The sequence below is a fragment of the Mus musculus genome, chromosome 15 (genome assembly GCF_000001635.26).
Source record: "Mus musculus strain C57BL/6J chromosome 15, GRCm38.p6 C57BL/6J".
NCBI lineage: Eukaryota > Metazoa > Chordata > Mammalia > Rodentia > Muridae > Mus > Mus musculus.
Genome location: NC_000081.6, coordinates 68,110,736 through 68,125,061, shown reverse-complemented (window position 1 = coordinate 68,125,061; position 14,326 = coordinate 68,110,736). Strand labels below are relative to the sequence as shown.

At 43.3% G+C, this 14,326-nt stretch overlaps 1 protein-coding gene across 12 annotated transcripts in view; it reads left to right on the top strand.

Moving 5' to 3' along the window:
* The window catches only part of Zfat (zinc finger and AT hook domain containing), a 175,209-nt gene that overhangs the window by 133,861 nt on the left and 27,022 nt on the right, over positions 1-14,326 (top strand). For 10 of the 12 annotated variants that reach the window (XR_003951402.1, NR_152182.1, XR_001781548.2 and 7 more), the window contains one exon: positions 5,988-6,126. Coding sequence is in view for 6 of the 12 variants with exons in the window: in XM_006521124.4 (XP_006521187.2) it covers positions 5,988-6,126 (139 nt within the window). In the remaining 6 variants the exon portion in view is untranslated. Of the gene's footprint in view, positions 1-5,987; positions 6,127-14,326 lie in introns of those variants that run through there. The other 2 variants (XR_384022.4, XR_384021.4) reach the window with 1 other exon arrangement.

Sequence of the window (14,326 nt, the reverse complement as noted above, 5' to 3'; positions counted from 1 at the left end):
GAGATGTGGGTTTGGAACCCCAGAACTGGGGAGGTGGAGATGTGTGTATCCTTCCTCACCAGCCAGCCTAGCAAAAGTGGTGACCTCCTAGATGGTAAGAGCCAAAACAAGATGGTTGCTCCTGAGGTTGACTTCTGACCGCCCCCCATATACCAAATAAACCCACATATGAATTAATATGCATACAACTGAGAAAGGGCACATGCATCCCTGGCCCCCAAAACAATTGGAGTTTTTATAGCTAACCTAGTGATGGATCTGATATCTGAGTTCAGCTCTTGCCTCCTGGTTTACTCTATATATCCACTCTTGCTTTATGTAACAATGATAATGTCACTGTGAATGGCCACGGTAGTGTGAAGGTGTTTAAGAATGCTGTTTCTAATAACAAATCTTGTACTAACTAGTCTACTTTGTACAGGCTGCTACAATTACCTTGTGTTTTCCCACATTTACTAGAATGCCAATCAAAGAAGTGCTTAATCTTCTGTGTTAATTTCTTAGGCCTGTCTCATCCAAGATGTCAGACTTAGGCCATTTATGTTCTCTGTCCTCAGGTTTGACACACTAAAGTCATCTGATACTGTTGCCCTCTGCATAGAGGGCTCCATCTCAAAGGAACAAGGTCAGACCTTGTTCTCTGAGCCTCTTAGAACACACCCACAAATGGAATACAAAACTTGTTTGCTTAGATTAGATTTTCCTGATATAAATCCACGAACTTAAAAATTACAGCCTTACAAAGTCAATTGTACATTTATTCAACCTACACTGAGGGTCATGAATAGATGATATCTTCTGAGCATTGGCCCATGACCCAGAACTCATTCCTGCCCCATGTCCCCTCAGCAACTTGTGGAATTCAGCGTTTGTTTTTGCCTTGCTAGTGAATCTCCTCAGCGAGCTCACCAGAGCTGACCTTTTCTTTTCCAGCCTGTGAACACTGCCAAGGCCTTTTCTTATTGGGCTTCTCAATGTACTTGACTCTACTGTCTCTCCCACTGTGAGGACAGCAGCCTTGGACCCCCAACTCCAGAAGCCTCTCATTCTTCGGGTTGCCCTCCCTTTCTGCTGCCCCCTTTCCTGCCCATTATTCGGGGCCATTACTCTAATACATGGCTGCCAATTCTCTTGCCACAGGCACTTTAATCACAGAGCATCTGCCAGGTGCTCTATTCTAGATATGCATCTATACCACAATTTCTTGTGTGTTTTATATTTATGGCTCTATCTCTTCTCTGGACCAGGAATCTAGACTTCCTAGTTTTACCCCTGTAAGACTGTCACCATCTCTTCTGTTATCTGAACTAGACATATTGATGATCCCCTTTCTCAAGCCTTTCCTCCTGTACATCATCTTAACCATTGGGTCCATCTCACTTCCCGCCTCCTTCTCTCTGACTCGTGGCTTCCTTGCAGGGTGTTTGTTCCTTGCTTTAGGCTGGCCCTCAGTGACTCTGGCCTATAGCATTGCAGCAAAGGACGATTGGTTCCTGCTCCACTCTAGTTTCTTTCAGTCCATCCTCTATTTAGTTTCCAGAGCAATAATTTGAAATTCGAGCAAAATGTCTACAATTCCAATACTTCGGAGCATTGTGAAGTTAAAAGCCGCATCATGTACTAGCACTTTCCTCTCTAAATAAGCAAATATGCTGAAGTTATTATTTCTAGAGTGCTAGTATTTACACAGACGTCAAGAAAAGAAAAGACACTGAAGTTGTTTACTGGCCACATGGTGCTCACTCTCCTGCCTGATACCTAGAGCCTAATGTTATTTTTCCCATAGATCACACATTAATAGCTGGTGTGTGTGTGTGCATACGAGTGTGCATATGCACAACCATAGTGGTGCAGTGGCCTTAGTCTTTCCCACTCCACCATAGCTCTTTGTTTATTGTTAACTCAGGGCTGACTCACATCTGGTATCTATAAGCCTGAATCCTTCCCAGAAGACCTGTGAGGAAGACCAATGCTCTCGAAATTGTGGCTACTGAAAAACTAAATCATTTCTGTGTAATGAACTCTGTCTGGGTCTGAAACCATGCAGATTAGGGGACCATGAGGCTTTGCGCAAGATCTTGCATCACTTTGTGCCTCAGTTGCCTTGTTGGTAATATGCGACCAATAATTGTACCCGTGCCAAATCGTGAGACATAGAAGAATAAGTCCATGAAAAGCAAAGCTCCCGGCATATGGTAGCTCAGGAACTGTTGGATGAAACAGCTTGATTATGATGGTAGATCTCAGAAAGCTGATTAAGTAACTCCAGTGTGACCAAACAGAAGCTGTGACTGACAGCTCCCTGTCTTTTTTTCTGATTTCTTTTGAGCTACAGTAAGAACTTTAGATCTTGTTCCAAGTGAACTATGTGGATGCCTCAAGTTTATGCGTCTCCTGACTCTTGGCTACATTCTACTCTGAAGCTCAGAATAAATAACGTCTCTTTGGAGGTCCAGTGTCATTTGCTATTTGCGAGTATCTGGCTTAGGAACCAAGTTTTATGATTTAGTTTGCCTACGTAGCATTTAATCTTTAAAAACTCATATATATTCAGAGAACCACAAGCCTGCCTCATTTATCATGGAATCCCCAGGTCAGGGAACAGTGTCTAACTCACAGTAGGAGGTCAGTAAATAGATGCTTCAGATATGAAATCTTCAGGCCTGAAGCATTGGAGATGCAGCCAGACTTCATGTGCAGCAGGGCCTTAGCAGTGGTTTGTGTGCCTTCTTGGTACCACAGCCCCTGGAGTGTTCCCAGACTGGCACTATCATGCCTTCTCAACCTTGAATTGGATTTGCTAGGAAGGTCCAAGTGTGGTTCAGTGAATGTAGTTTAGGATGGAGTACCCCAGCAAGGGATTTCATGATGTGATGGAAAGGGTTTAAGGAGCAGAAGTAAGCCGGGGGAAGGCAATCGTTATCTTTCTAGCCCCAGAACTGCTCACCTGGGAGCCATCTGCTCAGCCCAGTGCTGAGCTCACTCTGTCACAGCAACCTGATGCCCTCCCCCAAGCCTTCCAATGTCAAGAATTGAGATTTTGATAAAACTCTGTAGCTTGGGGATTGCTCTCTCATTTGACCTCCTCTGTACACCCCTTGTTCCCTGGCATACCTGTTTGCCATTTTTTCTTATTAGAACTTCTTCCAAGGACACTGCATGGGAACTAAAGGGCATTGGAATTCTCATGCGGCAATTTATCTGCTTTGCCACATGAAGGATGGACTTGGTTCTCAGTGTGGATTTGGTTTGTAGACCATTTCTTACTTTGATTGGCCCCTCTCTTTCGTAGCTGTTGCCCACGGACTGTCCCATGTGGGCAGTATAGAATTCTCAGTTTCTTTTCTTGATGTCTGTATAAGTGTTAATATTCCAAAAATAATAAATTCATAATTTTTTTATTTAGAAAGGAAAGCACTATAACATAGGGCGGCTTTTTAACTTTGTCACAGTCTGTTATTGGACCTTTGGTTCCCTGTACAGTTGATAGGTGAGAAGCCCCTACAAATGTTGTTGTTTCAGGATCTTGAGGTCCTTCTGCTAAATGCAGAAATGTAGCCTTACATAGAATAACCCTAAATATCCGGTGCCCAGGTTGCTTTTGATATAGGATGTTCTCTGAGATGTTTTGAAGCTCCTGTTTGTCTTTCTTTTGAGAATGGCCTTTCTGGGGCACGACAACTTTCTCTTAGGAGAATTTGGGCTTGAGATGTTCAGTGACAGAGCGCTTACCTAACCATGAGAGTCCTTGGGTTGCAATCTCTGGTGCCCAAACCAATACAGTTGTAATGGCCTCCGTCTCTGGACTGCAGTAGCAGCAGCGAGGGGCAGGGATAGGTCCTAGGGCCTAGGTAACAGAAATGGTTGAGCTGGAAAAGTGGCCATGGTGAGTGCCAGCCTTTTGTGTCTGAATGATCAGCAGACTATATAGGAAGATATGAATCTGAAATTGCTTTGAGTTATGCCTGTAGCATATCCCTGTGGTGAAAACTAGAATGTAGTTAGATATTCCTACCTGGGGAAAGAGAGAGGAAGGATCACACTGAACATTTACAGCCAGCCATCAAGGTTGTAAAAATAATCATGGAAACCAGAGCAGAAAGACAGAGCAGGCCCCAGGCAGTGCCTTAGCGAGTCGGCCCTGAGTATCAGGGATGAAATGCTGATCCTGTCAGTTAATTCAGAGGCCATCAACAGAAGCTGCCAATAGCAGTGCTGCTGTGTCCTCTTATCCTGGGAGGTGACACCATCTGATGGATATGCAACATGGGGTCTGACAAGACAGTGCTGGCTAAACCATTGGCAACGTTTTCCCCAGGAGACCGTAGAGCCCTAGGTGGGAAGGGGAGGAGTAGAAGGCACGGGCAGAAACTGGTTTGAAGGAGTGGATGGGTATGCAGTGTGGAGAAAGAAGACAGGCAGAGGACCTCCTTTGTGTTTACCCATCCATCCTTCCTCTGCCACCCTGTGGGAGACTTGGACACATTTGTATACCCGAGAGGAAGAAGCCACTGTTAGAGGCTGTGGAAGCTTCCGGTCAGGGAACCCCCACTTCCGGCTGGCAGGTGTTCTCCACATTCAGTTATTGTGCCTCTGCATAATAATGGTGAAAGGATGAATTTGTCAGAATCAAGATAATCTTACTAGATATAGTGATGTGTCAGCTTCTGTGTGTGCAAGAGAGTTGGAAACTTGCTCATGGAAACAACTGGGAGCATCTTAGCTGCTGGTATGTGTTCCACCCTTTCATCCAGAGCATCGACTAAGAAGGTAGTTATTATTCTCAGGTTTCCTGATGAGGAAATGGCTCTGTGTTGGTTTGCTCCTTGTCTGAGGTTCCCCTGCAGGTGAGTTCCCACTGTGAGGCCAAGCATGCTTGCTCTGAGCACCTCCCTGCACCATCCAGAGTACTGAGGCCGTCTTACTGGCTCATGCACCTCTTCTTTTACTGCTGGGCCAGAAAACTAGTGCTGCCAGATGGGCCCAAATGCCATTCAGGGATTCTTGTCACTCTGTCTGAGCTACACAGCACCATGACACAGGAGGGCACTTTGGTATGAGAAAGAGCCTAGCATATGACAGTGGTCCAGGTACATAGCTATTTCCAGGCTTATGCTGATGTCTTCCTAAGGGACCTATGGGCACCCCTTCCATACCTCTCACTGAGTCTTCAGATGTGAAATGGAGGAGGCCAGACAAGGCTGTGGACCCATTTGTAACCCGTTCTGTAAGTGCCCCCTCCAGCCCAGGTCAGGCTACAAGCAGCTTTTGCCAGATACATGTCCCCACATCCTGGCACTGCATGATAACGACAGGGAGATGTCACCAAGGAAGTTGTTTAGATGAAAGAACAAGACTATAGAGGACTCTGTTGTAATGGGACCTGCTTTTAATGATATCTGCTTAAAATCATGATTGATTCATGTATTGCTTTTTATTTAACGCCTTCAGTGACAGTGGTAGAGAAAAAGAGGAATCATGAAATAAGGACAGCAAACTTATTTAGCTGAGCCCCCGAGTCCTACCTTGCCCTGGCCACTTGGTGTAGCACAGAGGAAGGATATCTTGGTTAGTTTTTATATCAGCTTGACACAAGTTAGCATCATCTGGGAAGAGGGAATCTCTACTGAGAAAGTGTCCCTACCAGATCTGGCCTGTGGACAAGCCTGTTGAGCATTTGATTAATAACCAAAATTGGCGCACTCATCTCACAGAGGGCAGTGTCACCCCTGGGTAGGTAATCCTGAATTGTTTTTAAAAAGCAGGCTGAGAAAGCTATATGTTCTTTTCTCCCTGAGTTGCTTTTGGTCATAATGTTTTATCACAGCAATAGGAATTTTAACTAGGACTAGCAATTTCCCAGTGGCAGGGTCTATTGGGCCTGCACATTGCAGGCATTCTGGTGGCAGATACTTTCCAGGAGGCACACTGTGGAAGTGGCATTCTTGTTTGCAAAGGCTCACCTTTCCTGTTCCTTGTCCCTCCAGCCTTTCCGCTGTGCTCACTGTCATTACTCTTGTAACATCTCTGGATCTCTGAAAAGACACTACAACAGGAAGCACCCCAATGAGGAGTACACCAACGTGGGCAGCGGGGAGCTCGCAGCTGAAGCCCTCATCCAGCAAGGTGAGTGAGGAGCCCAGGCCTTCTGAGAAGCACCGATGTCTGCTAGCCTCTAAGAGCTCAGTTGCATCTGTGGACTTGGCATGGTGTTAGTCTGTCCTCTTTGTTGGCCATGTCATCCCCATCCCATCATTCACCAAGAAGCATGAGGCAATATTGCAGCTGTCATGTGATGAGCTAAAGGGATGGTGGTCAGAAGTTACCTACAGTCTTTGATACAACTGCCAATGCTCTCGTCTACTCTTTGTATGTGTTTGCAGAGTTCTAGAAATTTTAGGCTTTTTTCTTCACTCAGTGTCATTAACAGGAACATTTTGTTGTCCTTTTGTTCAGTCTTAGTCTTAATTATAACCCCCAAGGGCTTTTGGTAATACAGAATTACATATAGGGGCTTAAAGTTCTGTTATAGAGTTTCTAAGTATTTTTCCTCTTTTAAATTATTATTATAATATATACATATAAAAGTATAAGCATAAATACAACCTTTAGAGTCATTCTGTGTCATGAAAGCATGTATATGTATACATTTCTAGGGTTGACCACCTGGTATTAGATAACCAATCATAGGGGTCAATTCCATGGAAGATTAATTCTCCCTCTCTCGGTGATGTTGGTTTAGCTCCTCATCCATGGGTGGGGCCCTGTGAAATTTCTCCCCTCTTTCTTGAGATGTCAACTGGTGTTGGACTTATACAGATCTCATATAGGCAGCCATGTTGTTGAGTATTCATGGGTAGCTTCCCTGTCATAAGTAGCAGAATGACCTCATAGAATACTTCCTGGCTCTTTGGCTTTTGCAGTCTTTCTGCCCCCTCTTCACTCATCTTAAAAAGGACCTTAAAGGAGAACCCAATACTCCTAGATACGGGCCATCAAGAAAGAGGCAAAAAGAGGGGGAATGATTCTACTGTAATTAAATGTAAAAGTAAAGTTGCAACTAAAGTTACTATAAATATACTTAGTAGTTGAACTTAGGGCTATAGAAAAATACATTTTGAGTACAACCGTACCTTAGCCATCCTAAAAAACATTTTAAACATTTATTTGGCTGGGCAGTGGTGGCACATGCCTTTAATCCCAGCACTTGGGAGGCAGAGGCAGGTGGAATTCTAACTTTGAGGCCAGCCTGGTCTACAGAATGAGTTCCAGGACAGCCAGGCCTGCACAGAAAAACCCTGTCTTTAAAAAAATAGTAAAATAAAACAAAACAAAACAACCCATTTATTTGAGAATTAATGAAAACCTGTTAGTCATGTAAAGTTTCAGAGTGTCTGTCTGTCTGTCTGTCTGTCTCTCCCTCCCTCATTCCCCTCTCCTCCCCTCTCTTCCTCCCTCCCTCCCTCCCCTCCCTCCGTGTGTGTGTGTGTGTGTGTGTGTGTGTGTGTGTGTGTGTGTGTGTTTTGTTGGTGTTGTTTTGTCTAGACAGAGTTTCTCTGTAATAGCCCCGGCTGTCCTGGAACTCATGCTATATACCAGACAGGCCTCAGAATCACAGAGATCCACCTGTTTGTGCCTCCTGACTGCTGGGATTAAGAGGATGCCACCACTGTTTGACTTTTCTTCATAATTTTTATTGAAAATAAATAACCGCACAATTACCACTGAAGAGGGCATAATACATATGCTCTTACCACATAAGAAAGTATAGCCATGTTTATGTCTCCATTCCAATAATTCAGCTAAGACTGACTGCAGTGTGTAGCTTCAGTCATTACTCCGTATTAGCTGGCTACTATGTGGAACAGAGAGAGGTTTTAGAAACCTGTCCGGTTACCAGCTGGAGGACTGTGAGCTGTGTTACAGCCAGGGATGCTTATTTCTCTGATTCAGTATGAGGCATCACTTACTGAGTTGCCTAGAGATGAATCTCTGTGTAACACCAATGGATTGTCTATTCCTGGCGGCATCCAGTGAAAGAGCAGAACAGGAATAGATGAGCAGTTAAGACTCTCAGGATCATTTTAGAGCTGTCCATCAGAAAGGTATTGTGGGCCTTTCGTTCTCTTCAGCAGGAGATTTATGGAGCTAGGAGCACAGGATGGTGCAGCAAAAAGGAAGGATGTTGTCCCAAATCTGTTTTCTCTTCTTGAACTGTGCTGTCGTAGGCAAGTCACTTAGCCTGTCCTTGCTAGGTCCCTCGCTGGCAGAGCAGAGTCAGCCACGCTGGTGGAGAGGATGCAGTACAGAGCATCCGGCACACGAGACTGATTGATTCCTAGATTTACTTTGCTCTTCTGAAAGTAACTAACACTTGCAGAATAATTGCTAGGTCTTCCTTTTGTGTGCTGGGGATGGAACTCAAGGCCTTGCTCATGCTAGGTCGTTGTCTTACCATGAGCTGTACCACTCACCCCCATGGCATTACATTTTAATGACAGTCAGCTCCAGGAATCACTGGGGAGAATAGATTGACTTAGAGTCACCATAAATGATGAGCGGGAGGCTGGGGCTTGGTTTTCGCATCCTTCACACTCTTGGGTTTGATTGGCATCAAACAGACATTCAGTGTGGCTGGTGGGACAGGCTCCTGGATCTGATTGATGAAGCTATCACTGCTTTCAGACCTTCAACACTGCCTTGCCAACTTGAACTGATTTCTGCCCCAAGTTTTCTGTTAACTTTTTAAGGCTCTCTAATCAATTGGTATCTCTCCAATCAACTGGCATTTACTGATAGGACATGGGTTTCATATTTCAGCTTTGAAGATCAGTCCTTTATCATTTTCTTTCAGGTGCCCCCACCTCCCTGCCCCCTGCTTCTCCCTGTACCATTTTAGGTACTTGTTGAAACAGATACCTAAATCTGTCCTCATTATTCTGGTACTGTTTGGACATTAGACTTCTCAGCCTTACACATGAAGCTGAAATCTTTGTTGTTTTGAACTACTGAATTAGAAGAATGTAAATCTGTGTCCACGGGAACCCTGTTTGCAAATGCATATCATATTATTCATGCTAATCTCAGGAAATAGCTTAGCAGAGCAAAAATCCTGTAACTTGTAAGTAGTGCAAAACTCATCAGTTTAATGTTTGGACATGTTTAAAATGTCTAAATCCCAGACTCAATGAGTTATTGGTAGGTGCTTCTAGTGGTGTGATGTTATGCCTTTTATTGACTATTACTATTTTATGGGTTAACTTTTCCTCTGCAATTGTCCTGTGAGCTTGGTGTGCTCATTCAGCTGTTTTAAAATGAGAGGCTGAGGGAGCGCAGTAAGGAGGTGGCCAGGCTAATCCACCCTCCTGCTTTAGGATTTGGTGATGCTGAAGAAGGGGATGAAGGTGAGGACAGCACATGGTCTCACTGGCACAGTGATTAGGTTGTACCTGCAAGGTCTCACAGGAGGTGGTGAGGACAGGCCATGGTCTGACTGGAACAGTGATTAGGTTGTACCTGCAAGCTGCTCCTTTTATCCTCTTATCCTTATTCCTAAGGCTAGTCACTAATTTGGCCCAAGGTTACCTATGGGACCTATCTATCTCTTTTGCTCAGTCCTTCCCAATGGTCTCAGGTCCCAGAGAGAAGCAAAGAAGACCTTATTTGAGCTCTGTGTACCAGGGACAATTCATTAAAGTTCAGGATATTAGCTTGGATATGATAAAATTATGCTTGTTTTTCTCTGCTGTGGTTTCCCTATACTGCTTTTCTCAAGGATCCTATGGGAAGCATTTGACACAGGATTTAAATAACCTTGAGTTATATGGCCTGGTGTGATCTCATAGCACTTCAAGTCACTAAGAATAACACTTTGTCATTTAGTAGGACATGAGAATGTCTGCAGGAAGTCCTAATCCACATTTCGCTTCCTCACCTTGTAAACACAAGGTTAGGAGCCACACAGACTGAGACTGGGGTCTCTGCACAGTGTGGCCTACTCGCTATCCAAGTTCCTTAATGAAACTGTTTCTGCTCTGATCCCTGACTGCCCGTTTTTGTTTCCTAAAGCCACTATAGCAAATGACTTAAAACTACACAGATTTGTTATCTTACAAAGGTCAGATATGCACATAGAGGCTCACTAAGCCAAAACAGAGATGTTGCCAAGTCTGCAGATACTAGGCGTTGTCTGTTTTCTGACTTTGTCTAGCTTCTAGAGGCTACCCCATGCTTTGGCTTGTGGACCCTTCTTGCACCCCCAAAGTCAAGAATGGTCAGTGGAATCTTTTTCGTATCTCATTATGATGATCCCCTTTTGTCCGTGTAAGGATCCTTTTGATTATATTAGATCCACTCCGTGATGCAGAATGATCTTCACCACAGAGTTCTTAGCTGAATCACATGTACAAAGTACCTTTCTCATGCAAGGCACTGTGCTGGCATGTTCCAAGCAGAAGTATATCCATACATTTGGGGCCTCTAGTCTGTCTACAATGCTGTAGCTTCCATGACGCTATGAGAATTTATATATTAACCTTAGTAGAAGAGAAAACTCAGACTTAAGTGTAAGGAAGTCGATTAGGCTCATTTCCTGCCTGCCTCATATTCCGTGCCATTCCTGGACGGATATTATTGAATATGAAATGGAACCATCCACAATATTAGGGACCATAATGAAGGACAAATCTTTTAATACCTGGAAATCCAATTCCAGATTCTTTAAAGAGCAAGGTTGCCATGGTGAGCTTTTTAAAGTTGCACCTGGATGTCCTACCTTTCTTTTGGTTAATCAGTCCAGGTGAGAAAATTGTGCCTTGGCCATTTTTGCAACTTTGCTGAGCACTTAATGCCAGGGCTGTGAGTAGCTCACTAAGTCTTCTGTTGACCTTTACTATGCATGCTAAGAAATTAATTAATTGAAGTAGAAATTATTTCTCCCTGATTTGATGCCAATTAACTAGCATAGTTATACATTCAGGTGAGATTACATATTTCTGTTTGTTGTGCTTTAATTAAAGTTGCTATGGCAAAGGTTGAAGTTTTAATTAATATTGGGCATTATCATATTAAGCTCAATTTAAACATAATACGAGGATGTTTTTCTCCCTGAATTAGTTTCCTTAAAATACTATTCCAGCTTCATTGTGAAGCTTCCATTTGACCTCAGAAAGTTTATTGTTGATTGCTGCTGTGTTTAACTCTTTCAAGGAAAAGCAGTGTTGGAATTACTATGAGCAAAGGTGGACAGCCTCATTGGAAAGGTTATGGCCTCTCCCAGTCTTCAAAGATGGTCTTCAGAGAGGGTCATGGGGAAAGAGAGCAGGATAGGTGACTAGTACATAGTAACAGGGAGTGTGTATAAGTTACCTTCTTGCTGCTGTGATAAAACACCATGACTAAGAGCAACTTATAGAAGAAAGAGTTTATTTTGGCTTATGTTTTAGAGGGAGAGTCCATAATGGTACGGGAGGCATAGCATCAGGTGACTGGAGCAGGAAACTGAGAAATCTCACCTTCAAATACAGGCAGGAAACAGAAGTGGGAGTTGACTGAGGCTTTTTATTTGCAAAGCCTACCCTCAGTGATGTATGTCCTCCAGCAAGGCTGCATATCCTAAAAGTTATGTAACCTCCCCAAGAACACCATGAACTGGGGACAAAGTATTCAAATACCCAAGTCTTTTGGGTCATTTCTCATTCAAACCACCATGGACGGTTAAAAAGAAGTTGACTTATGCTCTTGGCTAAGAACAATTCATTTGATCTTATCTATAAAAACAATACAATATCTTTGAGATTCTTAACATAAGCATTCACTTAAGAAGTTGCCTTTTTTGTAGAATGTTTTGTAACTTGAGAATCGGGTGTTCATATTGGACTTTCTGATGATGACTAGTGTCATCTGGCTTTGTCTCTCCTCTATTTTGTTTTTCTGCATGCTCTTGAACATGCCCGGATGAGAAGACTGAAGAGCAGTGAGCTGACTTAGGAAGGGAAGTGCTATCATCCTCCATGTCTGCAGTAGACAAGAAACTCCAATCTAGACAATGCTGTGTGCAGATTCCACTGACATGGAGTTGGTTCAGAAGGCATATACTGTAGCTGCAAGTGAAAGAAGATACAATTGAATGATTCGTGCCCCTGAGATTACCTGGCCCATAATAAATTTGTCTAGGCAAACTCAAAATCAAGACAGACTTCCTCAGAATGAGTAATAAATAAATGGATATGACAGCCTGAAACAGGTTTATCAGCTCAACCCTGGGCTGCCTAAATCTAAGCATCTCTGTGATTCACTTAGCTTAGCTCACAAAGGCATGAGAGAATTGGTCACCTTGGACATCACTTGATGTGCATGTCAGGGATGTAGAAAGAATTTTTTGTGAGGCTTTGTGATTGAGAATAAAGGGAAGGAACTGGTGCAGGTGTCTGAGTCAGGGACGTGTTGAGAGGAGAGTGGCATGTCATACTGTCCAAGGAGAATTTGATATTGTTTACTTTTCAGAACTCTTAAGTTGGTTACAGCCTTGGCTTAAAGCTAATACTACTTCATTGTCCCAAGCCTCTGTTTAAAATGAAGTAATCATTGTTGAAACATGAACATAGCTTATTGTCCAGCAAGTAGATAGATATGCATTATTGTTACTTCTGTATTAGCCAGGGTTCTCTAGAGACTCATGACTTAGGGAATGTCTCTCTATATTAAGGGAATTTATTCAAATAACTTAGAGTCTGCAGTTTGACTAAACCAACAATGGCTAGCTGTGAATGAGAAGTCCAAGAAGCTAGTAGTTCCTAAGTCTCAAGAGTTGTGTTTCAGCTAGTCCTTTGTCTAAGCTGCAATCCTGAAGTAGTCGGTTCCAACAGATGTGCTGGCAAGTACGTGCAAGCAGGTGAAGAAGAATGAACCTTTCATTTGTCTATTGTCCTTGTGTAGGTCTCCAGCAGAAGGTATGGTCCAGATTAAATGTGCGTACCACCATGCCTGGACCTAAGCTTTTCTTTATTTGGAACTTGTTCTGTCCAGTCTGGCCTTGAACTCAGAGATCTGCTTGCCTCTGTCTCTTAGGATTAAGGGCATGTACCATCTTTCCTAGGACTAAACTTTTCATGAAAGCTATGCCTCAAGATCCAGATCAAAAGCATGTATCATCCCATGCCAAGATCTGGGTCAAAAGCCTGTGTCTTTCAACCTCAAGATCTGGATCACAGGTGTGCCCTGCATTTCTGGATTGTAGTTCATTCCAGATATAGTCAAGTTGACATCCAAATAGCCATCACCCCGTCGCTGCTATCATTATAGGAATATAATATACAATGCCCATTGGCTTACTGACTGATCTGGACATGTGCTATGGCAGCCGTGGGGACTGAGTATGGGAGAAGCTTGCCGTGGCAGGAGGCAGGATTAAGAGCAAGCAAGATAGTATTGACACTGTGAATTTCCAAGACAAACAGAATGCAGGGCGAGCGAGTTAAAGAGGAAGCGGGGAGCAAGCCCTCCTTGTGAAGTCAAGGTAGACTTCCATTGTTCTCATGATATTGTACAAGGATGAGATTAGGGAGGAAAGGCTATCTGTAGGAACACACGGGCATGGGAAGGCGAGACCTGAAATCTCACCTTTGGATCATGAGCTGCTGGAACTGCATAGGCAGCAGGCTGCAAAGTCTCAGGCAGGGGATCAATGGTGAGGGTATCCACTGTCTGCTTCCAGCCCCTGTGGAGGCCCAACTCTAGCCTAGAGAGCTGCTCACCTCACACCTCAGCGGCAATTGTCTTTCTCTGGCTAGAGCTTGCTTGCATCTCCTGCTACAAGATTAGTGTTCAGTACTGCTTCTGATATAATTTTAGAAAGACAGTCTCTTCTGTGACCTTAGGATTGGTTTTTCTTGTTGTTGTTGTTGATCTTTTTTTTTTTTTACCTTGAGTTTTACTTTCTTCCAATTAAAGCATCTAAATTCTTCCTGGAACATGTGCAAAATTTAATTGGTTCAATAAACAGTAACACTTCAGGATGTGACCAGAGTTTTAATTTATTATTTACTGGGAATCTCACAGGAGAATTTATCCTTGTGACTTAGCAAGGGGTTTAAGAATTGAGCATCTGATTTTAAAGCATTTGGGAGCAAAGGAAGTAGACAAATCAGCCACTGCTCTTTAGTGACTTTAAAAATGTTATCTACAGATAACAACATGAAAGATTGATTTTAGCCTCAATCCAGTTGGTCAAGAGGATTATGTTGCTCATTTCTCTCTGGCATTTAAAATATCAAGCAGGTATTAGGCTCTCTGCAAAGGCCTATTCAGTAAATAAGAAAAGTGTATT